General features: G+C 35.4%; 1 protein-coding gene across 20 annotated transcripts in view; it reads left to right on the top strand.

Moving 5' to 3' along the window:
• LOC142351592 (uncharacterized) overlaps positions 1-25,578 on the top strand; it is a 58,662-nt gene extending 33,084 nt beyond the window's left edge. For 19 of the 20 annotated variants that reach the window (XM_075403719.1, XM_075403708.1, XM_075403720.1 and 16 more), the window contains 6 exons: positions 1,808-1,955; positions 7,475-7,723; positions 12,449-12,529; positions 16,178-16,350; positions 25,303-25,324; positions 25,415-25,578. In XM_075403719.1, coding sequence (XP_075259834.1) covers positions 1,808-1,955; positions 7,475-7,723; positions 12,449-12,529; positions 16,178-16,350; positions 25,303-25,324; positions 25,415-25,434 — 693 coding nt within the window. In that variant the 3' untranslated portion in view covers positions 25,435-25,578. The remainder of the gene's footprint in view (positions 1-1,807; positions 1,956-7,474; positions 7,724-12,448; positions 12,530-16,177; positions 16,351-25,302; positions 25,325-25,414) is intronic. The other variant, XM_075403709.1, reaches the window with a different exon arrangement.
• The last annotated feature ends 913 nt before the right edge of the window (positions 25,579-26,491 follow it).

Below are 26,491 nucleotides of genomic sequence, written 5' to 3' on the forward strand. Positions count from 1 at the left end.
CATTTCTAAAATGTTGATATTTTCAAACTGCAGATCATTTATCACTTTTTTTTTCAAATATAATCTCTACAAAAAACAACTTGCGGAAAGTAAAGATATTAAGGAAAAAATATTAAGAGATTTCAAAAAAGAATTTTAACGAGGATAAATTATATTTGATATTCAAAATCTGCTTAGATATGCAATTATATATGGAGTACCAAAAATTTTAGCACCAAAAGAAAGTCGGATTCCTTATTAAAAATTAGCATCGGATTGGTTAACGTTTCTCTTCAGCTATAATAGGAACGTCCTTAGATATCTGTTGAAATTTGAAAATTATCTTAAACTGAGTTTAAAAAGATGTTCATATAATTTTCCCCGAACGAAACGGGATGTTTATTTTGCCAGATCTTGCAAAGGTTATCGAAAAAAATTTACCTTATCAGAAATTTCAACAGGCAAATTTCTAAGATCTTGCAAGTCGAATGCTTATTTTGTATCATGAAGCAAAAGAATATGGCCAGTTTGCTTCGCTTACAATTCTTACTTTTGACACGCCATCTTCTTTTTTAGCGAGATAGTTTTAAGAGTAATATATATGAAAAAGTTTTCTAAGAGATAAATAAATCAAATATACATGGAAGATCTGAACTTGAATTTATCATGAATTACTTAAAATCAGTCAGCCGAGCACAAAATGTTTTTGTTTCACTTTTGTTCTTACTCTATACTGCTTTTCTTCATAGTAATTATACTATTAAAAAAACCCATTATTATACTATTAGAAAAAACCCACTTTCAAAAAACAACTCTGATTTTCAACCGTTTGTTTACTTACTCGCAAAGAGGCCACATAACTTTGACCGTATTTGGCCTAAAGGCTTGTCATTGTCGAGAAGTCTTATATAACATACCCTTCCCTTCAAATACGTATCATGTTCAAACTTGTTCTGACTAAATACTACCACGATGTGATCAAAACATGCTCATTTGGCTGCAATCATCTGCCTAGTTTACAAAAATCAGCACCAACCGGAAACGTATGACTTTGTTAACTCAAAAAAGCCAAAAATTAATATCAAAAACCCAAACACAATCCCGTACTTAACTCTCAGCCGATTTCAGTACTGAGTCAGAGTCTAATTCAGGTCACATTTTGCTCAGAAGAATGCTGATTTTTTCTTTGAAGTTTGCTCTGATTTAGACAAATTCAGAAATCAATTTACAGATGATTCTGAAACCTTCTAAATCAGTACTAAAACTTAAACTTCTCTGAAAAAGTTCTGAATCAGTACTGATTGTCACTGATCTGTAGGTACGGGATGCCACTAGTTAGGGTTGCTTAAGACAACGTAAGCTATGTTTGAGGAGTGAGTTTATCCAACGACATTAACCGAATTAAGATCCTTAGTCCAAAATCACTTGTAGGAGTAAAATACGACCACGTTCTTGTCGTTCGTTGGTTAAAGTCACTCAAACATAGCCTTTGTTTCGTTTAAGAGCGTTTTAAACAAGTGTTAAAGAGTTTTCCCAAGTTCATAATCTGTAGGGCTAGTATAATATTTACAACGTGAAATAACAAAAGTTTTCTTTCTAAGTTTCACAAGACTCGGGAAAGTTTCAATTTTTTTTGATAATTTCTCTGTTCAGAATTTGTTTATTGCGTTTTCCGGTCATTTTCACGAAATGAAGACAATATCGCCAAGTTTTGCGTTTTTTTTTTATTTTTTGGATTTTCACCAAGATTTTTATGGAAAATAAAAGGTTGCCGGTTAAGCTAGGATTGGCTGTGAGGAGTGCTAAAATTATAACGCCAAAACAATTTAGCTCTTGTACAACGAGAGATATTATGGATAAGGACTACTTCGTGAACAAATGGGCTATAACGACAGACAATCAATGCATGGTTCAACCCGGGAAAGTGGACAATTTTGGAAGGACGAATGTTACATTCAAAGAAGTCTGCGTTCTTAGTAAGTTTTATAGTTTCAAGCATATGTTTTCAATTGACTTATAGTTATTTTTGTTCCGACCCACTTTAGTGGGGGAGGAACTATATGCTCAAATGGGTCGTTTTTGTTCAGACAATTTTGGCCAATCGATTTAATCATCGTAGAGAGTTGTGAGTGGTATCATTAGAATTTCCGTCCAGCGTAAAATATAGATTTTTTTAATTTTCGATTTTTATAGGGAGTTATCGAGGTTTGAAGTTTTGTGAATATGAGACGTAATTCAGCTGCTTTTATTCACATTTTCGGTATTTTTGACCAAAGTTTCGTCAATTTTGCTAAAATATGTTAGAAATGTTAACTTTTAATGATTTTATCTCTAACGAAAACGGAGGGTTGCTGATTTGTTCGATCCGAATTTTTGGCTAGAATCTTTTCTAAATTTTTCAAAAATCAGACCAAATTTGCTTTTTTAGACCACTTGCTTTAAATTTGCTTGAAGTAGACACATCAAAACTGCCGTCTTATTCTTCTTGAGCTCAAAAAGAGCTAGTTATGTTCCTGCTGACTTTAAGAGTCTTCTAGAATTATAATTTTGCCAGTTTTTTTTGCAAATTTCAACTCGTTAATTATACAAATTGAATTAATAATTTTTGATAAACTGAAAAATTTTGTTTAAAAACTGATCTATTTCGCAACCAATTGAACAATTGAGTGTTTTAATGGACGCGCAGCAATATCTGCGCTGATGTTGTTATCATCTATCGTGGATCTTTACGACAAAAAGTTTTTTTAGATTTTATTGGGGCACGACCTTTTCGTTTTCAAATTAATTCCGCTATGTAAATGTTTTATATGTAAATTATTGACAAAAGTTTCTAATCTGGGCTCAATTAGTGACTGATACTATTTAAAATATACGAGGCCCAACGAGCTTATATTAGTAAAGCTCATGGTTCTTATGGCTCTGACCAGCTATTTTCGTAAAAATTTTATGAAAATATCAGTGAATTTTTAAACTTTGCCAATCTTTTACCTTATTTCTCTCAACTTCGGGCGCAGTCTCAGTGAAAAAAGTAAGAAATTGTTTTCTTGTGAGTAGTAAATTAATTTTGGTAATGGTTTTATATGTTTTTAATGGCATCTCTTTAATATTACGCGTTTTCATTTTTTTGTTTTTGGGCTTAATTGCATGCTTTATGAGTTCATTTTGTTTCCTCGTCGAATAATCACATTATTGATAAGTCAAATTGACGGAAAGCATAGCAAAGAAAAATCATAGTGTTGGAAAAAGGAGTATCTGGACGTGGAAATTGTTTTTCTTGAATAGTATATTGTTTTTTGGCGGAGACATAGTTATCTCGCAAATTTTTGAATGTTTTTTTGCCTTTGCTTGTATTTTATTGGTTGTTGCACAACATATTCCTGATAACTATTTGTCCCAATTGCCTTGTATAACTCAACCTAGTATACCTCAACCCCTAAATGATTTCAGCTGATAGCTGTTTGTTTTATTAACTTTCAAAATAAATTTAAAAAAAGATTTTTCTCAACTGTCTACTTTTTGCTTTCATTTTCGTCAACAAGTAATTTTATCTCATTTATTAGAAGTTCTAGCTACTTGCGTTGTGTTAAATAATTGTTTGCGCTTGGTTACGTGTTGTGTATGATTGCTTCGGCCATTTGATTTTATAAAAAGTTTTCGAGATTTCTATACTGTTCATTTTTTGGGTATCTTTTTGTTGTCATATCTTTGTAGTCCTTTATTCAGTTCGACATGTTGATGTTAAAATGAGGAAAACTGATTATTTGCAGTTCTTGCAGGTGGCATCTTATAATTATAGTGCCTTGAACAGTGTGATGTCATAAATTTGTTCGGAAACTTGGCTTCTTTCTGTATTTGATGTTATTTTGTGGGTTCGTGAGTTAGTCTCATTATTACAGGCCCAATTGGTTTTCTGAGGTAAGTCAACCTAATCCATCTTTTTTGTTGAAATCTGATGTCTGTTTTGACTTTTGAAAGTATACTTTTGAAAGTATATTTTGACTTTTGAAAACGTATTTGGATTTTTGAGCTTCGCCATTTTTAAAATAAATTTTGGCTCGAATTGTAGCTCAGTCTCTGTAAACACAGACCACAACCCGTTTTCAGTGAGCTATAATTTAATTTTTTTAACGGTTTTAGCTTCAGACATTTGTTTTTTGGCTTTGTTATTACTGTTATTATGAGATTTCATAAAATGTTTGAGATTTGTAAATATTTGTATAGTTTAAAGGATTTTTGTTTTGTTTTTATTTTATAACACTAATCGTAGGTCCCATTAGCTTCGAAATTTTTCGCAGTGAATATCAGATATTGAATTATCTCAATTGCTTCCAGTGGAGGTATAAATGAACATTTGAGGTTTCAGTTGATATCTAGTGTCATTGATAACTGTGAAATTAATTGTTTTCAAAAATAGAAACGTATTTTTGAACTTCGCACTTCTTTGCTTTTTTCTGTCGAACTGTTATCCAGTCGCATTGTGGACAGGTCCCATATCTTTTCTAATGAAGTATAGATTAAATTGTTTTGTTTAGGTTTTATCTGATGCGAGTTGAATTTTGTTATGTTTTTTTATTATAGACATTTTTTGGTCGTAAATATTGTTTCTTGCTTGATTTTTATTAATGTCCTTTCTATTAATTTTATTATCAACACCTAATGTTCCAACACCCTTTAGCGTGCCATTATTGTATTCCATTGGTTGTTTATTGAACGATATGTATGTTTTTGAAAGTTTTGTATCTCTTCATCATTTGGTAGCCAATTAAGTAAAGAATTTGGATGAGCGGGGTCGGGACATTTTGTGCGTACGCACATTACTGAGGCTCCTTGTTCAAATATATGTCACTGGTTACAATGCAATCACATGCCAAGCTGCTCGTTCTATAACCCATGATCACACTAATACACTAATAATACAAACCAAATGGCTCGATTACTCAGATTGCGATCCCCGACGGAAGAGACCTCTGATTAGTCCGTCTGCGGGCTTACTCCTGCGCATGATGCGCCTGAATTATATATAGTCTGGGAAAATATGGAGCGAAAGTCTGGAAATGGGATTGGAAATTGACTGTTCGAGGGTCGTTTCGCTGTCTGAATTAAGTTGGGTTCATGAACTCACAAAACTCTGACCCTAGATGGGATCTTTTCAACACATAGGATAAAACTGTAGATGGCAGATATCGGGTCTCTAAAGACCTTGCAGACCGATAAGCAGTAACACAAAGTCGTTGGGTTAATTTTTATGGTCGGGATTGACCTTGAGTAAACCAAACTGGTACCAAACGGGAACTAAAACAGCATGGTTTGGTTTGACAGACAGATGGCGAACTTGACTATGGGATGCGAATGATTGACGTCCGAGTTGTCCATTAGTCAGCAGGCATTAATCAGAGATAAGGAAACTATTTTTTTTTAAAAAAAAAACAGAGAATAATTTGAAACATGTCGTGATTTTAGTTGACTTCGGGCGACCGACGCATCACAAAATCGCAAAACGACATAAGAAAAATATGTTTGTCCAGTTTACTTGTGGTCTTGACCACGTTATTAATTAGCAAAATTACTCATTTGTCCCCTCAATGGCCTAATCAACCCCATTCTATGGTCAATTTTCCAACTTGAAATTCAAAGGTGGTATCAAGTGCACGAAAGTTACCAGATTTGGTTTGAAATGAACCCAGTTTGGATCAGAAGCCACTGGGAGCGCACCAAATATTTCATTTTTTACATATATATGTTCAAATGTTGGTCAAAAGCACTGATAAAAAAAATTAATGGACTTTTCATAAAGGTAAGCCCTATATTATATTATAAAATTTTCCCCATCGAAAGCAAATATTATTCAGACATTCACTGCGTTGTCCATGAAATGAAGTATATTGTTACGTCCACCAGTACTCACCCTCCAGAGTAGATCAGAACTGGATCAGAGCACCCCAGATTTGGAGACCTCTAAACTCTGGGTCTCGCCGTAAAAGAGTAGAAAAAAGAGTAGGTATACTCTGGAATTTGTCTTGACAGAAAAGAACCCAGAGTTTGTCTACTCTGGAGTCTGTCTTGACAGAGTTAATCACAGAATAAAAATACGGATTTGGCAGAACAACCGATAAGAACTCGAATCGTCAGGTTTTTCTGGCAGAAATCATCATACAGTCTGTATACTCTGAATATAATTTTGCCGAAGTTCAGTGCAGAGGTGAGAGTCTCGAAACCGATATTTTTACAGTAGTAGTTGTGGTGGTGGTGGTGGAGGAGTTGTGGGTGTTGTTGGTGGTGGCGTGGTGCAAAAAAACGTACTCTGTTAGGTCTGGGTGATCTCAGCGCTGTATCGTTTGCGTTTGCCTGAAGCCCTTTCCTTTGGAAATTTCTTTCGTTTTAGTCATTTTGATTAGAAACAATTGGTGCTGCAACCAAAGATTACTGTGTGGTTACCAGGAAGCGTACTTGGTTAGTTTGGTAAGCTCTAAGTTCTCACAAACCAAAGGATCGTTGTAACCTTATTCTGAAGCTGACCTAGTAAAAAAGATCCAACAACAGGCTACTGAGTCTAAAAGAGGCACAGGGATCGTCTACTCTGAGCTTTATCTGCCACAAGAACTTTCAGAGTAGGCCAACTCTGAGGCAATGATGTCAAGGGTAGCCCCAACGTAGTCGAACTCAGAGATTTTTCTGTTAAGAGTAGTTTCATAGTAGGTTTTATGTGAACCAGCTCTGTCAAGAGTTGTCCCAGAGTAGCCTGCTCTGAGCTGGCTTTGTCAAGAGGTGTCCCAGAGTAGGCCTGCTCTGGACCAGCTCTGTCAAGAGTTGTCGCAGACTTTGCCTGCTCTGGTCCAGCTATGAAAAGAGTTGTTCCAGAGCAGGCCTGCTCTGTCAAGAGTTTTCCCAGAGTAAGCCTACTATGAGCCCAGCTCTGTCAAGGATAGCCCGGAATAGGGCTACTCTGGGATCTCTGCTGTCAAAGGAAGTCGCATACTTCTACCATGAGGCTACTCTGCCAAGCGTAAAAAGTGACCTGATCAGATTCTAATACGGTTCTGAAAGACTTCCTGAATTTACTCTGTTCCATTTCTGGTCTGCTCTGGAGGTAAAGTACGGGCAGATCAGTGACAATTTCAAGGAGAATAAAATTTCATGACATTAGTCTGCACGAAAGCCATGATCATCGACCTGAAACAGCTAGAGGCCAGACGGACACGGGTAGTGGATAAAAGCGTTGAGGAGTGTTCAGACCAAACTGACACAAAGTCAGATAAGAGCCAGACCGAACAGAGTCTAGCCACATCTTGAGCCGGACCGAACAGACCCAAGCCAGACCTTATGCAAGACGAAAGAGACAGGAAAGACCCTGGACAAGACTGAGCAGACTTTTGTTACCCTGGGCTGAACAGAGCGGACATGGGCTAATATTCCTAATTATCCTTTTGGGTCAATTTCCTAGCCATTTAATATCTGAAATTTTGCTAATATGTTGTTGCTGTTTTTGCGATTATAGAGAAAGAGTGTGTATACGGATATCTTGGCAACACTATACTCAAAACTGGACAACCTTCACATACAAAATTTTACAACAAACAGTACCATTGCCAACATAGAGTTCGAAGTGTTTACATGTCATTTGCTTCTCTTTCTGCCAACATTGATGAAAGTGACCTCTATTATTGCTGGGTAAAGTCGGGCACATATGATCAACGAAATTTCAGATTGGTTTACTACCCCGGATACGTGACTTGCTTTTATAAAGGTATGTAACTACACTTCACATTGTACACGTTAACTACGTTTGCTTCGCTAATTGTCTTTTTGGGAACCAATCAGCATCTTTTTAGTTGAATGGAATTTCTGTCAAAAAGAATTGATCTTTTTCGAAAACAAATTATATTTCAATCAACCTCAGCTTGTGTTTCTTGTTTTTTTTATTCGCTTAGTAAGAATGAAGTCAATAAACATAGGTCCAATCTTTTATTTGTCTTTTTTGTTCGCGCTTATCTTCCTTTGCGAGTAAAATAGCAAATTTTCTTAGCAAGTCTGATATCAAAAAAACTGAACAGGTAACTTCGAGATGTGAGCGACTCTGCCTGCTTTTCCGGATCCTCCTCTTCATTTATACTTCTGAAGTAAACACATTTGAAATTTGGCTCATCAAAAAATGGTAATTGAGCGTTCCCGAAATCTCATAGATCACATTTCTTCAAAGCCAAAAATGGGATTCCGCACATGAGAACGTAGAGGGAGAAACTTTTCTGAGTTTGGTTTCCCAGAGTTGCTTGCACGTTGCTTGCACGAGTCAAGTAGCCCCAATTTTTGCAATATTTTTGGGCAAATTCTATTTTGGGCAATCATTGTGAACTCCAAAGAGAGTGGAGTCACTTTAGAGGTGTCACCCAATGAGAGGGTACCTTCGTTTTTGTAAGTATTGTCTCTCCTAACGGGGAGCGGGGAGAACATAAATAAATTTCAAGAGTTCGAGGAAGATTGAAAAGAGAAGAATTCTGAAATTTAAGGAGAACGAGACTGATGTTATAGAGAGCGATTGAGAAGAATGAAGATTTTTTCAACAGAACAGACACTTCATTATATGAACTTCTAACGAGCAAAAACTTTTGATTCTGAAACAAAGTTTGATAACTTAGATTTGTATTTATTCCCAGGCCGCAAGAGTACGCAAAATTGGCATTTAATGCATTGAAATTACGTAAGATCTACGCTTAACCTGGCGAGAAAACTCACCTTTTCTACGCACTGATCTTAAAAAAATGTTTCTAATCGTTGATGTCAAAAAATTTTGAAATTTTAAAGCGTAGATCTTATATAAATTAGAGTCTTCATGAGAAGATCTTAGAAGATTTTGGCAATTCTTGGCGTAGATCTACCGCAATTGTCGTTTGTCGTTGATCTTACGTACTCGAGGCGTTTCTGATTTTAAACAAACTCGACCTTTCAAATTTAGTGTAGTTCTTATTTATTTTAGCGTTTAACTTCGTTTTGATTTAACAAACTCAACACCTTTCCGAAGTTCGAAAACGTAATAGCGTTCAAATTAGTGTTGATTTTACAGTTTTCAGACACCTAATGATTCTTAGTGATTCCAATACAAAATTTTTCAGGTTTTTTAGTGTATAAATTTTCCACGCTTAGGCGCAAAGTTTGTGCTGAGAAACGCTATGCAATACCTCAAAGTTTCAACACAACGTAAGATACGTGACGGTAGAGTGAGATAATGAAAAAATAATTTCCTATGAAATTGAAGCACGGTAGTACAGTGGAAGAACAGGCGACAACCATGCATGAGGTCAGTAATTCGAGACCACCAGTTCGAAGTGTAAGTTTTTGAATTATGCAAGATCAATGCAAAAAAATGGCAATTTTGTATAAAATATACGCTTAGAAACGCTAAAAGTTCAACAAAACCAACTTCACGAGAGATACGTCTTTCTATAGTTATTTCTTTAAAGAGTACATTTCATAAGAACACTAAATTTTGGTGAAAGAGCGGTAGAATAAATAAAAAGCATGCAGAAGATCAGTGGTTCGAATCCTAAAAAATGATCTAAGCGCTGAAAAAATCAACGAAAAACGCGCGGAAACTTTAAACCTATGGAGATCTAGGCAAAAAATTATGTGATATCTGCACATAGAATGGCAAAATCTGAGTAAACTTCTTAGAATGCCCAAACTATGCAAGATAAGAGGTTAGGGCAGCACAGATAAGAGGTTAGAACATAAATAAATTTCAAGAGTTCAAGGAAGATTGAAAAGAGAAGAATTCTGAAATTTAAGGAGAACGAGACTGATGTTATAGAGAGCGATTGAGAAGAATGAAGATTTTTTCAACAGAACAGACACTTCATTATATGAAATTTTAATGAGCAAAAACTTTTGATTCCGAAACAAAGTTTGATAACTTAGATTTGTATTTATTCCCAGGCCGCAAGAGTACGCAAAATTGGCATTTAATGCATTGAAATTACGTAAGATCTACGCTTAACCTGGCGAGAAAACTCACCTTTTCTACGCACTGATCTTAAAAAAATGTTTCTAATCGTTGATGTCAAAAAATTTTGAAATTTTAAAGCGTAGATCTTATATAAATTAGAGTCTTCATGAGAAGATCTTAGAAGATTTTGACAATTCTTGGCGTAGATCTACCGCAATTGTCGTTTGTCGTTGATCTTACGTACTCGAGGCGTTTCTGATTTTAAACAAATTCGACCTTTCAAATTTAGTGTAGTTCTTATTTATTTTAGCGTTTAACTTCGTTTTGATTTAACAAACTCAACACCTTTCCGAAGTTCGAAAACGTAATAGCGTTCAACTTAGTGTTGATTTTACAGTTTTCCGACACCTAATGATTCTTAGTGATTCCAATACAAAATTTTTCAGGTTTTTTAGTGTATAAATTTTCCACGCTTAGGCGCAAAGTTTGTGCTGAGAAACGCTATGCAATTTCTCAAAGTTTCAACACAACGTAAGATACGTGACGGTAGAGTGAGATAATGAAAAAATAATTTCCTATGAAATTGCAGCACGGTAGTACAGTGGAAGAACAGGCGACAACCATGCATGAGGTCAGTAATTCGAGACCACCAGTTCGAAGTGTAAGTTTTTGAATTATGCAAGATCAATGCAAAAAAATGGCAATTTTGTATAAAATATACGCTTAGAAACGCTAAAAGTTCAACAAAACCAACTTCACGAGAGATACGTCTTTCTATAGTTATTTCTTTAAAGAGTACATTTCATAAGAACACCAAATTTTGGTGAAGGAGCGGTAGAATAAATAAAAAGCATGCAGAAGATCAGTGGTTCGAATCCTAAAAAATGATCTAAGCGCTGAAAAAATCAACGAAAAACGCGCGGAAACTTTAAACCTATGGAGATCTAGGCAAAAAATTATGTGATATCTGCACATAGAATGGCAAAATCTGAGTAAACTTCTTAGAATGCCCAAACTATGCAAGATAAAAGGTTAGGGCAGCAAAACTTTTTTTGGGAGCTAATAACATTAGAAAATGTAGCTGATGCAGAGAAAGCAACAAGACAAACAAATTGTTTCTTCTGGAAACCAACATGTTGGAAATTTCGTTCGATTGTATAATTATGGACGTCCACATTAACTCCATATTTTGATTTTCTGAATGAGTTTCTTAGTTTTCCTGATAAAAAACAAGCAGTCCTCGGCTTGAACTTTCGACAAAACTGTTTATGATGAGAGGCAATTTGACTTAAAAATTTAGTTGATTCGCCACAATATTTTTTTCAGTTTTGCGGCGAACCAGTTGAAAATTTGTCTCAAAGCTTTCGCTGCCAGATTATTTAAGAAAATATCAATGAGTTTTCTAATTTGTTGAAGCTAGTTGCCTCTGATCTCATATAATCATGGCCATACTCCTCGGCGCGGCTTTCTAAATTTTACTTTAAGTTGCGAGAAAACTTGAAAGTCTTTGATGAATGCAAAAGTCTTGGCTATATAGGACTGTGGGGCGCTAGCGGAAAAAATTCCTTCCTCCCTTAACGAACGGAAAAATAGGGAAGTGTTTTTTTATTTTACTATCTTTCATGTCTTTTCATTGTTGTTAGGGTAATAATTTTTAAGTTTTTTATTCTAAGCTGCAATGCTCTATCGTGTTTATTTACACATTTTCGATCACGTATGCAAGGTTATTACAAGAAAACTGTACACTATCAGTACCGATGCTCTGTCTACAAATTTCCCGGGTCGATGTTTGGCGCTGAATTTTCGTAAGAAATGCGGTGAAAAATAATAATTTTCACTGCGTATTTTTTACATCTTTTTGGCGGTGAATGAGTTGAATCGCGGTGATATATTTATTTTCACTGCGTTCTCAGCATTTTACAAAAAAGACACTTCCATACACGGATTCGAACCTCTTACCTCCTAATTGTTTTCAACTCCTTATTCCACTTTGCCAACTGTCACCAATGTCTACCATATTTGTTGTGAATTTAAGTAAATGTTGAAAAACCAATGTGGTGACTTTTTAAAGAAATAATGTGAATTTCGCTGTGAATTTTTGTAAGAAATGCGGCGGAAGGCGGTGAATTATTATTTTGTACCGCATTCACCGCATTCACCTCATTTCTCAAATTAACTGGCCACAAAAATCGATGCGGTGATTTTTTGTAAGCATGCGGTGAATTTCGTGGTGAATTTTTGTAAATGCGGTGAAATGCGGTGAAGTAATTTTTTTCACCGCATCAACCGCAATCACCGCATTTCTTACAAAAATTTACCGCATTCACCGCATTTCTTACGAAAATTCACCCAAAAACCTCAACGCGGGTTGAAGCTGTACTGTTTCGACGAAATTTTATCTGATCTCATATGTAGAACAAGCTTGATAACAGGATTTTTTGACGTCAACAAGACATCGTTCTAAAATTATTGTGGGCAAAATCTTTCATAAAATTTAATGGCTTGTGTATCAATTTTTGTCAATCATTTTAGGCGAACACAAGTGCCCGGATACTGACTACGCCCCGGAAGTCCCTGGAGCTTGGACCAAAGGCATGCGTTCCTCTTCAGCAGGTAAAAGAACCAAAATGATTAATTTCATTGTTTGAAATCCTGAAACCGTTTGCTCTCGGCTAAAGATTTTATATTGAAAATTATGTCAGAAATGCGCTGACATCCACAGAAAGAGAACTTTTTTTACTTGTTAAGTAGTAAATGTTTATTCTCAACTTTCACCATATTTTTTCAATTTCATTCAAACTTGCATTCATTTTCAACACCTATCAGCATTTGCCAACACATTAACCACCCCAGTCGATTCCGAATGGTTATCTTGCAAGATTCTGGCAGATTCTGCCAGAATCTTGCAAGATTATGCATAATCTTGCAAGATTTCTGCCAGAAACTTGCAAGATAACCATTTTTCTGCCAGAATCTTGCAAGATAACCATTTTTCTGCCAGAATCTTGCAAGATAACCATTTTTCTGCCAGAATCTTGCAAGATAACCATTTTCTGCCAGAATCTTGCAAGATAACCATTTTTCTGCCAGAATCTTGCAAGATAACCATTTTTCTGCCAGAATCTTGCAATATAACCATTTTTCTGCCAGAATCTTGCAAGATAACCATTTTTCTGCCAGAATCTTGCAAGATAACCATTTTTCTGCCAGAATCTTGCAAGATAACCATTTTTCTGCCAGAATCCTCTAGTATATCCACTTTTTTTTTTGCACAAGATCCTACAAGATGAATTGATGAAGGCGAATAATTCTGACAACAAGAGATTTGCGCGACAGCTCTTCTAAAGTCCTTCGAAGCTAAAAAAAATGGCAAGCCGTGGATAATAACATTTTTTGTCCATTGGCAAAAAAACTTTAGCGTAAGGAGCTGAATTAAATGAAAGGAAGCTGTTTAAGATGCAAAGAATAATATCACATATTTTTTTCATCAGAAAAGTTAATCTAGACGTATAGTTTTGTAAATCTTGTTACAGTTGAAGGAAAATAGTTTTTAATAGTAATTTATTTTTTGTTAACAGTTCTGTAAGGCAGATTTTTATTTATTTTATTCAGATAATTCATATTTGCAGATTTAACATCTATTTAATTTTTTTATTTTTCTTAAAAAACACGCAACTGATTCTTAAGTAAATTTCTGCTCAAAATGAAATGTTTTGCATGAAAGAGAGCCAATAAGAGGACAGCTCGACCGGAACGAACTTGCAAGAATCTTGCAAGATAACCATTTTTCTGGCAGATCTTGCAAGATAACCATTTTTCTGCCAGGTCTTGCAAGATAACCATTTTTCTGCCAGATCTTGCAAGATAGGCAGTTTTTGCAAGATTCTGGCAGAATCTTGCAAGATAACCATCTGGTCTCGACTGGGGCAGGTAATTATGTCAGATTTTCTGCCCAATTTTTTCAGTGACTGCCAGTGCGAGCATGATCTTTTCAGGGGTCGCGCATAAATATTTTCATGCGTCTGATTTGTTGCAAAATCAAAATACTCTTCTGCTTCTGTAGCTGCAGACGCCACACTGGAGCAAAATTGAACAGCATTGCACAAGAGTATTTCAACATGCAAACCAGATGGGAAACAGCAAAAAAAATACGAAACTTGTCCAATCCTAAGATAAAGGAGTTATTGCAGCTGGAGTATGTTTCCACATTACTTGGTTGAATGAAAGCCGGTAATTTTTGTGTAGTTATCTTCCTTCCGTTACACATGATGGTGCGAGGCTTTTCATTCATCATCTTTTCCACAAAAAAATTAATCGACTTTTTTTTTCAACAAAACTTCTCTGTTTTTGGATTGCTTAGTGGCTGTTCAGAAATGCAAAAGACGAGAGAGCATACATGCAGAATTCAGAGCTGATTAAAGTTCCGCTAATATTAACTCATATCTGGACACACAGTCTTTGGCGCCAACGCAAATCACAGTTTTCTCTGCGGTTTATAAACATAATTAACCCAAAATACAAACATATGCATCAACAGCAGTGGAAAAAATTATTTAAAAAACTTCAACCCATCTTCCGTACTCACGAAGAAAATTTGTACTTCAAGATCTTGAAGATTTCTGGCAGAAGTTTTTCATACGATGCATCGTCTTTCTAGATAAATTGTGTTTTGCAAATACAAGAGACTTAAAAAATGCAGCAAACCTAAAAACCCATCTTTCTAGGCTCAAATGAGGCCAATTCTTGTTTTCCACTACAAATAAAGTAATGCGTAATTAACTTTTGACTTGTTTTTCGCTAATTTATATTGATTTCTGTCCCGAAGCGTCTTTTTGTTGGGTTTATTATTGTTCAGCAGAGTGGATTTTTTTGACTTTTCGGCTTTAATTGCTCATTTAGAATGTTGGCCTGGTCTTCATTGAAAGACTTGAAAGACTTCCAAGTTACTATTCTTTTGGATTGTAAAAAGAAGACTTCTCCTGTTTTGATTGTAAAGATCTGTTCCTATTTTTGATCGATTTTCCATTGTTAGTAGGAGGTTCAATTGGATGAATAACCTTGAGAGATTCAATTTGCTTTGTAGACAAAAAGAGCTCAGTTTCTTTTAGTTTATAGTTTTCATTTGAAGCATATTTTCAATTGATAGAAAACTCTGTTTTAGAAATCTTATCTCTGAACCCACTAATCTTACGCAACCTTTTTTGCTGAAATTTTTTTGATGCTGGTGTTTTGGACTGAGGTTTTTTTTGTTCTTTTCATTTAATTGTAAATCAACCGCCTAACTTTATTTTTGTCATTTTTTAAAGAACTATTTTTCAGTTAATTTACAAGCAGAATTCTGTGAACGTTTTGAGAATTTTTCTCATGTGATTTTTTTTAAAAAAAACCACGAATACACTATCCGCCAAGACATTGTTTTCTACTGAATGCCTTTTCTTCTCTATTGTGTAGCTCAGGTTCTCATTTTTTTGTTAGTTCCTAAATACTGGTTGTTGTTATTGATTTAGATTGTTTTCTGACTTTGATTGTTTTTGCTTATGGGGTCATATTAATTGTTGAAAATCAAAATTTGTATTTACGTGTGAAGTGTTGATAGTTGACGAAGTAGGTTATTTATTGAATTGCATCTGAGGAGCTTCGCTGATTTTTGTCTATAAATCAAGATATTGAATTTTAATTGGGCTCTGTCTTTTGGATCTTTTCGTGCTTTTGATATTTTTCCCATGAAAATTAAATTGTTTGGACTGCTTTTTTTCTCTTAAATTATTTGAGGGTAAAACAGAAGTTCATTTTTTTATTAAGTTACAGTGTAATTGCCTAGAATATAGGAATAAATTTTTTAAGTTAGATACACAGCTTTCAGGGGGAAAATGTTTATTGTACATGGACATAATCTTGCCAGGTGTGAAGTTTAACGCTCATAATTTCCATAAAGTCGAACACCAATAGCTGCAAATTGATGGTTTCATAGAACCATCAATTTGCAGCTAATGGTGTTCGACTTTATGGTAATTATGAGCGTTACACTTCACACCTGGCAAGATTATGTTCATATATAATAAACTTTTTTGTTCCCTGAAAACTGTGTATCTATCTTGAAAATTTTATTCCTATATTTTGTCAAAGCAAAAAAAATCATTATGAATGCGGAGCTTTTGTTCACGCGGGAGAGAGGAAATAGTTTTTCTATCAATTTTTAACAGTTGTAGTATTTTTTGAGGTCTTGCGAGCTCATCAAAAGCAAACCTGTTTATGTTTTAGTGCCTGAAAATGGAATTGCAATCTCTGAGAGAGGTCGTTGTATCAAAGTGTTGTTCGAAAAGTATGGTCATACCCTCATTGGATATTCTGGCTACACGGATGAGAATTCGGTCATCTGGTGTTTTCCCTGGAATGAGGGCGACTCTGTCGTGTTCATTACAGACACAGACTTGGTAAAAAATTACCCAATTTGACTCTGATTACTAGTCTGCTTACAAAGTTTATTCAGAATTAAGTTGATTTCAAACAAAGGAAAAGGTGGGATGTTTCAAGGATAGAACCGAAGAAAATCTTATACTTCGATATCATTAGTTTTGCTTGATGTTCAAACGGGGCGCTTGCTGTTCGGAATTGTTTTTGGTTTTAATACACAAAAATAGGAAAACAAAAAAATAAACAAACATTACAGTAAATCGTAGGTGTTTTAATTTCCAAGCAAAGGAATAGGAAATTAGATGCCCTAATTTTAACGCTACTTTAATTTGTCATAATCGTTCTTTTTTTCAAGCATAGATAGCCGAACTTTCCATAGAGACAAATATCCTAAAATATACAGCTTGTTGACCTGTTTGACATGGGAGAGATAGTATATCTGCAATACGTTTGCTGATTTGCAGCTAACTATACTGAACTAAACAACAGCGAGAAACCTAAACAACCCGAACAAAAGTCGCGTTGCTTACAGAAAATTGGATGAAAAAGTATTCACTTCTCTAATATTTTTCTCAAGATAAATTACAAAAAACCGAAACTTGTAAGCGAAACAATTCCCAGTACGGACGATCAACATTTAGTGCCAAAAAAGAACTTTCCATAGAAACGTTCTGAATATCAAAGCAAAAGCTAGACTCAGCCAATCAAAATTCTTGCTAAGTCATTTTCATGAGGCTCCTCATATAGTGATCCTGACAATTTATTGCGTCAATTTTTTAAGGTCTGATCGAACATCAAAAAATCATTATTTCCTAGTTTTTTTGAGCTCACATGTTTAAGAGCGTTTCGTTTTTCAGCCAGTCAACAAGTCAACAAAACAATTTTTCCCAGTCAAGAATGGTTGATTATACTTTAGGAATCTGGGATATTCTGATAGATTTTTACGAAACGATGCAAGTTCTGACAAACAATTCGGCCAGATTCAACTAAGAAAAATTTTTTTGCCAGATTGCTAAAAGATTTTGCGCCATTTTCCGTCAGTATAGCTATTTTTCTGCAAGAATCTTGAAAGATAACTATTTTTTCGCAGATTTCCACAAAACAAAAGTTTTCTGTCAGAATCTTAAAATATAAAAAGTGTATGGCAAAATCTCTGAAATTTAAAAAAAGCTTCTCATGTGTGGCTTTTTATGGAAGTTTTTTGTCCCAGTTAATAAGGATGCAGCAACAAGACAGCGCTAAATCGCTAAATCGATAATTTTTTCGCGAAATAATCAAGTTCTCCATATTCAAAGCAATAAGGACAAAAGGCTTTGAGTAGTTAAATGTTTGTATTTTATAAGGCAAAAATAGTTTGCCATGTAGTCTTTGGGCAAAGTAAACAATCATTAACTAAAAACAGTAATCTGGGAAGCCATATCAATAAGCAACTTATTTACTCAAAGCTTCACACATAATTTTTTCAGTTGTATACTTTCTAATAATGACAACATTTCGCTAATTCTCAATAACAATTCAAGACGGTTGCTATATTGAACGAAAGCTGTCTTAAAGTAAAAACGAGAACATTGTCCAAAGGTTTCGTCTTATTGAAAAATATGAGATTTAAGTTCTAAGTATATGTTCAATTTTTCAATTTTTGTATAAGATTTTTTTTAAAAAAAAACGTTCATTTTGTTTTTAATATGAAGCAAAAAAGTTCAATTTTGATTTTGACGCAACCAAATCGAATACTCGGAAAAAACTTGCTCATTAGATAGGAAGATCATCTCGGCTCTTTTCTTTACATTTAACTAATAATTATGCGTTCTATTGTTGTTAAGTATTAAAATTTTGCTTGAAAAATTGATTTGAAAAGTGAGCTTTAAATCTCGACAAATATCGAAAAACTATATTCAAAACCCCCAATTGTTTACACCATGCCAAAATTGATATGCTTATCAAGTTAATTGAAGTTCGATATTCATAGAAAAATATCGTCTTACAACAAACACTTAAAAAAATTTCAACTTGAATGTATGACATGGGGTTCCAAATTATTCTACGACCATCTAATAAATAATCGACAATAATTTTATAAATTCACCTTCATTCTTTCTACAAGGAGTTCTTAAACAATCCAATTTGGTAAATGATTGGAAATGCCAATATTTGTCTACTTTTTTTTACCAGCTCTCACTACAAGTCTGCTGAACTTTTTTTCTACTCAAGGAGTTCTTGGGCACGCTAGATAATTTTTTGTCAACAAATTTATTTTTAATTTCGTTCTCTACCGCTGCCAATAATTGACTAAAGTTCAGTCCTGATTCCTTTTTTGTGTTACCGATGTAACTGATCAATGGAAGGTCAATTGAGTATTATATAACAACGAAAGGCAGTTTTCAGAGGACATAGTTTGGTGTATTTTTGCAGCTACTTCTGGCTAAACAAGCTGTAATTCTGTAGCCAAAAATATTGTGGAATGATTTATTAGAAAATCAATTTTCTTAACTTGATTATTTGGTTTAATTTCTACGAGAACTCTATTCAAAAAATGACACAATTCAAGAAAGAGTTTTTTAGAAGAAATCAATGTTTTTTCTAAACTTTTCAGGCTCTATTTCTTGCCAATGCAACATAGTCGAGCCGAACATCAAGATCTATATGTTCCAGTTCAAAAGATTGAGTTGTTTAAATTTTTAGACTGCTTTTCCTGAAGGGAACTTTTGCAATATGATATTTCTACTTTTCCATTTGTCAGTTTCAACCCTAAAAATCAAATCTGCTACCATAAACGTCCATTGGAACTGATAGAGAGAAAAATGACAAATCAAAATCTTCGAATACATTTTGCAACAAGCGAAGTTGATTAAATGTCTCTCTCCAAAGTTTCTCTCTTTTACTCAAACGGTTCTTCATCATTTAACGAGCCACAAAAGAAGAAATTTCTTTTTATAAACACTTAGGATGTCATGCAAAACAGTTGTGTGATTTACTGTGTCCCTGTTTACGGAATTGAACAACAACACAAAAACATTCTTTCCACGCCTTCAAAAAGATATTTTTGATTTTGAAAAGTACCAGCAAAATTGAAATTGAGATTACGAATTCAAAGTCTTATTTTTCAATGAACGATCTCTTGAATGGGAATTGGAATAAAAAACCCAGCTCAGTTTAACAAGAACCAAAATAAGTAGGATGTGTCGCAACAATGTCATCAGGTAACAGAAGTCAGCTTTAAATTGTCAGCGCTAAGTGACCTCCATTAAAAACGTTTAGGGAAAAAAGCAAAAAGAGGAATTTATTGAGGGATTTTTCAAACCTTGAACAATTTACATTTCTATAAAAATTTGTGTGTGTGATCTTGTAGTTTCTCTTTGTCCTTTCAACGATACCTTTTATTTTAAATTTCTTTTATCTGAGAACGAGTTGGGATATCGGATGCAACAGAAGTATTGTCTGCTTCTTCGAAGTTTGTTTGACTTCATTCAAAACTTTAAGAGTTTCTCTTACACTTCCTGAAGCACAGAAGTTTCCCAAGATGATAAAATTTGTACTAGGAACTAAACTTTTTTCAGAATAAGAGTGGGTTTCTTGTGACGTTTTAGGGAGCGAATCCGTTAAAAAGTGTACAACTAAACAACAAAAATTCATTTCTTGTCATCATTTAAAAGAATCTAATAGTAAAATTTTCTAAAAAAAGTTTTGACTTGGGAGAAAAGAGCTCTAGAATATTTTCTTGCGTCTTTTTCTTCTATTGAAGCGTTGAAAAAAGGTATTAAACTAGACTAAGAAATAAAGATGTGATCACTCAGCAATTTGAATTCTACGCAAGCCTAATATCAAAATTTCGTAAAGATAATAATAGAGAAATATGACTGTGAATTATCGTTCACATGAACAGCAATAATCAATTTCATAATATCCTTGCCGAAGATATCAGTGGAATTTTGAGTTTTCAAGCAAAGTGTGGAACAAAAATATGGATAGGAGAAATTCAAATGGTGGAAAAAATTAACACTCTCAATTGCTTTCAAACTTTCATCGAAATAGTCCTTCTACAGTAGAATGCTCTGCAAATGGTTTTAGATGCTGTAATTTTTTCCCAAAAATTTTTGGGTGAGTATGAAATCTTGATGATCTTGCTTTTCAAAGTTTCATTAACAACAGTGACTTTGATTGCGATTGCAGCAACTATCCGTACCGACACAGGAGTTTCTTAAACTGGGCAGGAATTTGAAGTCCTTTATTTTGGGTAAAGTCCTAATTGTTGATGCCTGTAATTTCTAATTGTTTTTGTGATGGAATTGAAATTCGTTTTTTTGGTGTAACTGTTCCTTAAATCAGGAAATTAATGGTTAGAAAAAACTTTTGCTTAATTGAAAACAGACACTTTTGATTTCAATTTTGTTTCTTTTTTTGCTTTTAGTGCGTTTTCTTCTTCTTCGATCTTCTTCAATGCTTTTGGTTGCTAACTATTTTGAAAAAACGGTACTGTGGCTTTTTAATTTGTTTAATTTAATATTAGGTGAGAAAATAAACCACGATTTTTTTCCGATAAACAAAGAGTACATGACTGAATCTAGAAGCAATGGTTGAAATTTAGGTAATTTTGTGTTGGCTGATAATTTTTGCGAAAGAAAGTTGACAAAACGTTGTTGCCAGTCTACAATTAAGTCTCTGGTGGTTTTTGAGCCTATATTTATTATCTTTTTAAAAAAACTTACTAAAAACAAATTTGAATGAAACTTGAAACGAAACAACTGTTCGGATTGCTATCTTACATAGCACAGTCGGATATATTTTGTCTCCAACTATTTTAGGAAAGAAAAATGATTTGAACCAAAGGATGAATGTTTTGACTTGGTTCGACCGAGTGGATATAGAATCTCTCTTCTTATCCATAATTAGTTACCTATTAGAGCTCTTCAAGCCAATTTCTGTATGTTTAAAAATTTCATCAACTTTATCAATCAATTTATCGACTAATGTCCGTAAACATTAGGTGCAAAAGTTTTATCTAAGGAGTTGAATTTGCCTTTATGTAGAATTTTTAGAGATTGCACAAAGTATTTGTTGATTTCGAGTTATTCATAAGAACGAAATTCAAGTTTGAAAAGATATTGTCAAAAATCTGACTTGGATTAGATTTGCCAGGTCTTGAATCGGACTTGGATTTAGACTTGGCCAGTCTTAAATCAGACTTGGATTAGACCTGCCAAGTCTAAAATCAGACTTAAAATAAGTCTTTCTTAAATTCAAGGGCATAAAAGGATGTAAGAGATGGGCTGTCAAGGGGGTAAAATGGTGTAAAATTAGGGGGTAATTTGTTCAGAGGGGGAAAATGATCTAAGAGATGCGCTGCAAAGAGGATAAAGTGGTGTAAGAGTGAGGGGGTAATTTATTCATAGGGGGTAAGATGAGCTAAGAGTTGAGCTGCCAAGATGGTAAAATGCTGTAAGATTGAGGGGGTATTTTGTTGCTATCCTATATAGCACAGTCGGATATATTTTGTCTCCAACTATTTTAGGAAAGAAAATTGATTTGAAGCAAAGGATGAATGTTTTGACTTGGTTCGACCAAGTGGATATAGAATCTCTCCTCTTATCCATAATTAGTTAACTATTAGAGATCTTCAAGCCAATTACTGTATGTTTGAAAATGTCATCAATTTTATCAATCAATTTATCGACTAATGTCCGTAAACATTAGGTGCAAAAGTTTTATCTAAGGATTTGAATTTGCCTTTATGTAGAATTTTTAGAGATTGCAAAAAGTATTTGTTGACTTCGTGTTATTCATAAAAACGAAATTCAAGTTTGAAAAGATATTGTCAAAAATCTGACTTGGATTAGATTTGCCAGGTCTTGAATCGGACTTGGATTTAGACTTGGCCAGTCTTAAATCAGACTTGGATTAGACCTGCCAAGTCTAAAATCAGACTTAAAATAAGTCTTTCTTAAATTCAAGGGGGTAAAAGGATGTAAGAGATGGGCTGTCAAGGGGGTAAAATGGTGTAAAATGAGGGGGTAATTTGTTCAGAGGGGGAAAATGAGCTAAGAGTTGGTCTGCCAAGTGGGATAAAATGGTGTAAGATTGAGGGGGTAATTTGTTCAAAGGGGTAAAAAGATCTAAGGGTTGGGCTGCCAAGGGTGAAGTGGTGTAATCATGTGGGGTAACTTATTCAGAGGAGGTAGTTGGACTGCCAAAGGGGTTAAATGGTGTAACAGTGAGGGGGTAATTTGATCAAAGGGGTAAAAATATCTAAGAGTTGGGCTGCCAAGAAGATAGAGTGGTGTAAGGGTGAGAGAGTAATTTATTCAGAGGGGTTAAGATGAGCTAAGAGTTGAGCTGCCAAGATGGTAAAATGCTGTACGATTGAGGGCGTATTTTGTTGGGAGGGGGTAAAAGGATCTAAGAGTTGGGCTGCCAAGGGGGGTAAAATGGTGTAACATTATTGGGGGGGGGGTAATTTGTTCAGAAGGGGTGAAAAGATCCAAGAGTTGGGCTTCCAATGGGTTAAATGGTGTAATAATGAGGTGTAATTTATTGAGAGGGGGGTAAAATGAGCTAAGAGTTGGACTGCCAAGGGGTAAAATGGCGTAAGAGTGAGGGGATAATTTGTTCAGAGGGGTTAAAATGAGGTAAGAGCAGGCTGCAAAGTGGGGTAAAATGGTGTAAGTGTTTGGGGGTAATTTGTTCTGAGGGATGTAAGATTGAGGGGGTAATTTGCAGAGATGGGGAAAATCTAACCGGCATTAATCATATGTACAGACCGTGAAGAGTTGGAAAGGCATTGGTGGTCTGGAGGTTAAGGAGAAACAGCTGAATGTACTGAGAGTGTGGCTTCAAATTTAGGCTCAAGTTGTGGTTTCAAGAATGATGACCGTCAAACTTCAAGTATGGGTGCTAAAACAAATTATGATTGAGGGGATAAAATGATGGAAGAGAAGAGCTGGCAAGGGGGGGGGGGTAAAATGGTGTAAGTGTGAAGAGGGGCGCTAATTTGTTCAGAGGGGGTGAAATGATCTAAGAGTTGGGCTTCCAAGGGGTTAAATGGCGTAATAATGAGGGGTACTTTATTCAGAGGGGGTAAAATGAGCTAAGTGTTCGACTGCCAAGGGCGTAAAAAGGTGTAAGAGCGAGGGGGTAATTTGTTCATAGGGGTAAAATAAGGTAAGAGTAGGGCTGCCAAGTGGTGTAAAATGGTTTAAGAGTTTGGGGTAATTTGTTCTGAGGGTGTAATTTGCTGAGATCGGGCAAATCTAACAAGTATTAATCATATATATATATATATATATATATATATATATATATATATATATATATAGACCGCTAAGAGTTGGAAAAGCATTGGTTGTCTGGAAGTTAAGGAGAACCAGCAGAAAGTACAGGGGTTGTGAATTCAAATATGGGCTCAAGTTGTGGGTTCAAGTATGAAGACTGGCAGTCTTCAAGTATGGTTGCTAAAACAATGTAAGATTGAGGGGGTAAAATGATGTAAGAGATGAGCTGCCAAGGGGGGCAAAATGGTGTAAGAGTTTGGGGGTAATTTCTTATGAGGGATGTAAGAGTGAGGGGTAATTTGCAGAGATGGGCAAATCCAACCAGCATTAATCATATATACAGACCGTCAAGAGTGGAAAGGCATTGGTGGTCTGGAGGTTAAGGAGAAAACAGCTGAATGTACTGAGATTGTGGCTTCAAATTTAGGCTCAAGTTGTGGTTTCAAAAATGAAGACCGGCAATCTTCAAGTATGGGTGCTAAAACAATTTATGATTGAGGGGATAAAATGATGTAAGAGAAGAGCTGCCAAGGGGGGGGGGGTAAAATGGTGTAAGTGTGAAGGGGGGCGCTAATTTGTTCAGAGGGGGTGAAGTGATCAAAGAATTGGGCTTTCAAGGGGTTAAATGGTGTAATAATGAGGGGTACATTATTCAGAGGGGGTAAAATGATCTAAGAGTTGGACTGCCAAGTGGGTAAAGTGGTGTAAGAGTGAGGGGGTAATTTGTTCATAGGGGTAGAATGAGGTAAGAGCAGGGCTGCCAAGTGGGGTAAAATGGTTTAAGAGTTTGAGGGTAATTTGTTCTAAGGGGGTAATTTGCTGAGATGGGGCAAATCTAACAAGTATTAATCATATATATAGACCGCCAAGAGTTGGAAAAGCATTGGAAGTCTGGAGGTTAAGGAGAACCAGCTGAAAGTACAGAGATTGTGGGTTCAAATATGGGCTCAAGTTGTGGGTTCAAGTTTGAAGACTGGCAGTCTTCAAGTATGGTTGCTAAAACAATGTAAGATTGAGGGGGTAAAATGATATAAGAGATGAGCTACCAAGGGGGGTAAAATGGTGTAAGAGTGAAGGGGTAATTTGTTCAGAGTGGGTAAAAAGATGTAAGAGTGGTGGTGCAATGGGAAGATATTTTAGGAAAATGCGGCTCAAATCTTGTACAGCTTTTTGGGCTGCATTGCGCTTCCAACGGCGGTAAAATGGTGTACGAGTGAGGGAGTAAAAGACAAATTAGCCCCCCATTCTTACATCTTTTTGGTCTGTCAAGGGGGTAAAACAATTTAAGAGTTTGGGTGTAATTTCTCCATTACCCCCAAAACTTTTACATCAATTTACCACCCTTGACAGACCAAAGAGATGTAAGAGTGGGTTGTTAATTTGTCTTTTACCCCCTCACTCTTACACCATTTTACCCCCGTTGGAAGCCCAATGCAGCCCAAAATAATGTAAGAGTTTTGAGCTGATTTTTCCAAAAAGATCTTCCCACTGCAGCCCCACTCTTACAATCATTTTGGGCGGAAAAATTTGACCCGGGTGGATTAGACTTGCCGAGTCTCAGCCCAGACATGGATTTAGACTACTGCCAAGTGTAAAAAGTGACATGATCATGGTTTCGAATCAGTAATGTAACAGGACTTGGATTAAAACCCAGTACTGAAATTGACTTGGCGTTAGGTACGGGTTGTGAACTTTTCATTGTTTCAGGATCTGGACACGTGCTTATTTGGTAAGTTTATCGGAGATGACAAATAATTAAATTCTTGAAAAAGGGCGCACAATTGATAACATTTTTCGTTTTCGTTCTGTTTTGTTTCAGATACAAAACCTTTCTTCTGAATCTGTGCACGACCATTCCAGGAGAGCAGTTGATGAATAAGAAAATATGGATTAACTCGCCGAATTCCAAACAATATTTTCAAATTTTGTGTTTGTGATATACCATGATTTTATCAAATATTGGTTCTTTCGTGCAACACCACCCCCCCCCCCCCAGTACATTATGCGCCCCCCAGGTATAGAGCGCATCATTACCTAGCAATCATTATGTAAAAAAAATGGCACGTGCGTCTGGGGGGGGGGGGGTGGGGGTGGGGTACAAATAATATGCACCCACTAAGCCGGGGTAGGGAGGGCACAAACGGAAAAAGACATTATGATTCTAATACATTGACGATACTGCGCCTAGATAAAACACGGTAGAGACTCTTCAAGGGTCCAGCTAAGGCTCTTTTGTCATGGTGATGTTGAGCATGTCTTTTTATAGTTCGAGTAAAAAATCTATTTTGGCTTTATTAATGATTTTTTTTGCGTTTTTTCTGTAGATCTTCAGGCATCAACGAGCAAAACCTAACAGACATCACAACAGGTGGAGCTTTTCCGTTTGTGCCCCATAGCTTAGTGGCTGTATATTATTTGCATCCACACCACAGACTTACGCGTCATATTTTTACATATTGATTTACTATCTATCGGCACGGGGGACTGCTCTGCAACGTGGGGGGGGGGGGGACGGAGGACGAGGCATAAAATTCGGGGGAAGAGGGGCACAAACAGAATAGATCTCAACGTGCAATTAAACGGAGAAAACTAATGGAATTTTGTCAAAGATTTCAAGAAAAAAGTGATATATATAAATAAAATTATTCACTAAAAACACTAATATTTCCAAAACCAAAATTGGTATAACTAATAGTAGGGAATGTTATGTCGACATAATTATCCCTTTGCATGAAATATGTCGACATATTTCTCCATTTTATTTATCTACTTTTATTTAACTGATAAGCAATCAAAAACTAAAACTTCTTGTCTCGCTTGGTGTAGTTGTTAATTTATCAAGTGAAGTTAAATTACTTTGGCAGACGAAAGGTGTGAGTTCCTTCCTCACTGTCTC

Source organism: Convolutriloba macropyga, chromosome 13 (assembly GCF_964194025.1).
Source record: "Convolutriloba macropyga chromosome 13, txConMacr16.3, whole genome shotgun sequence".
NCBI lineage: Eukaryota > Metazoa > Xenacoelomorpha > Acoela > Convolutidae > Convolutriloba > Convolutriloba macropyga.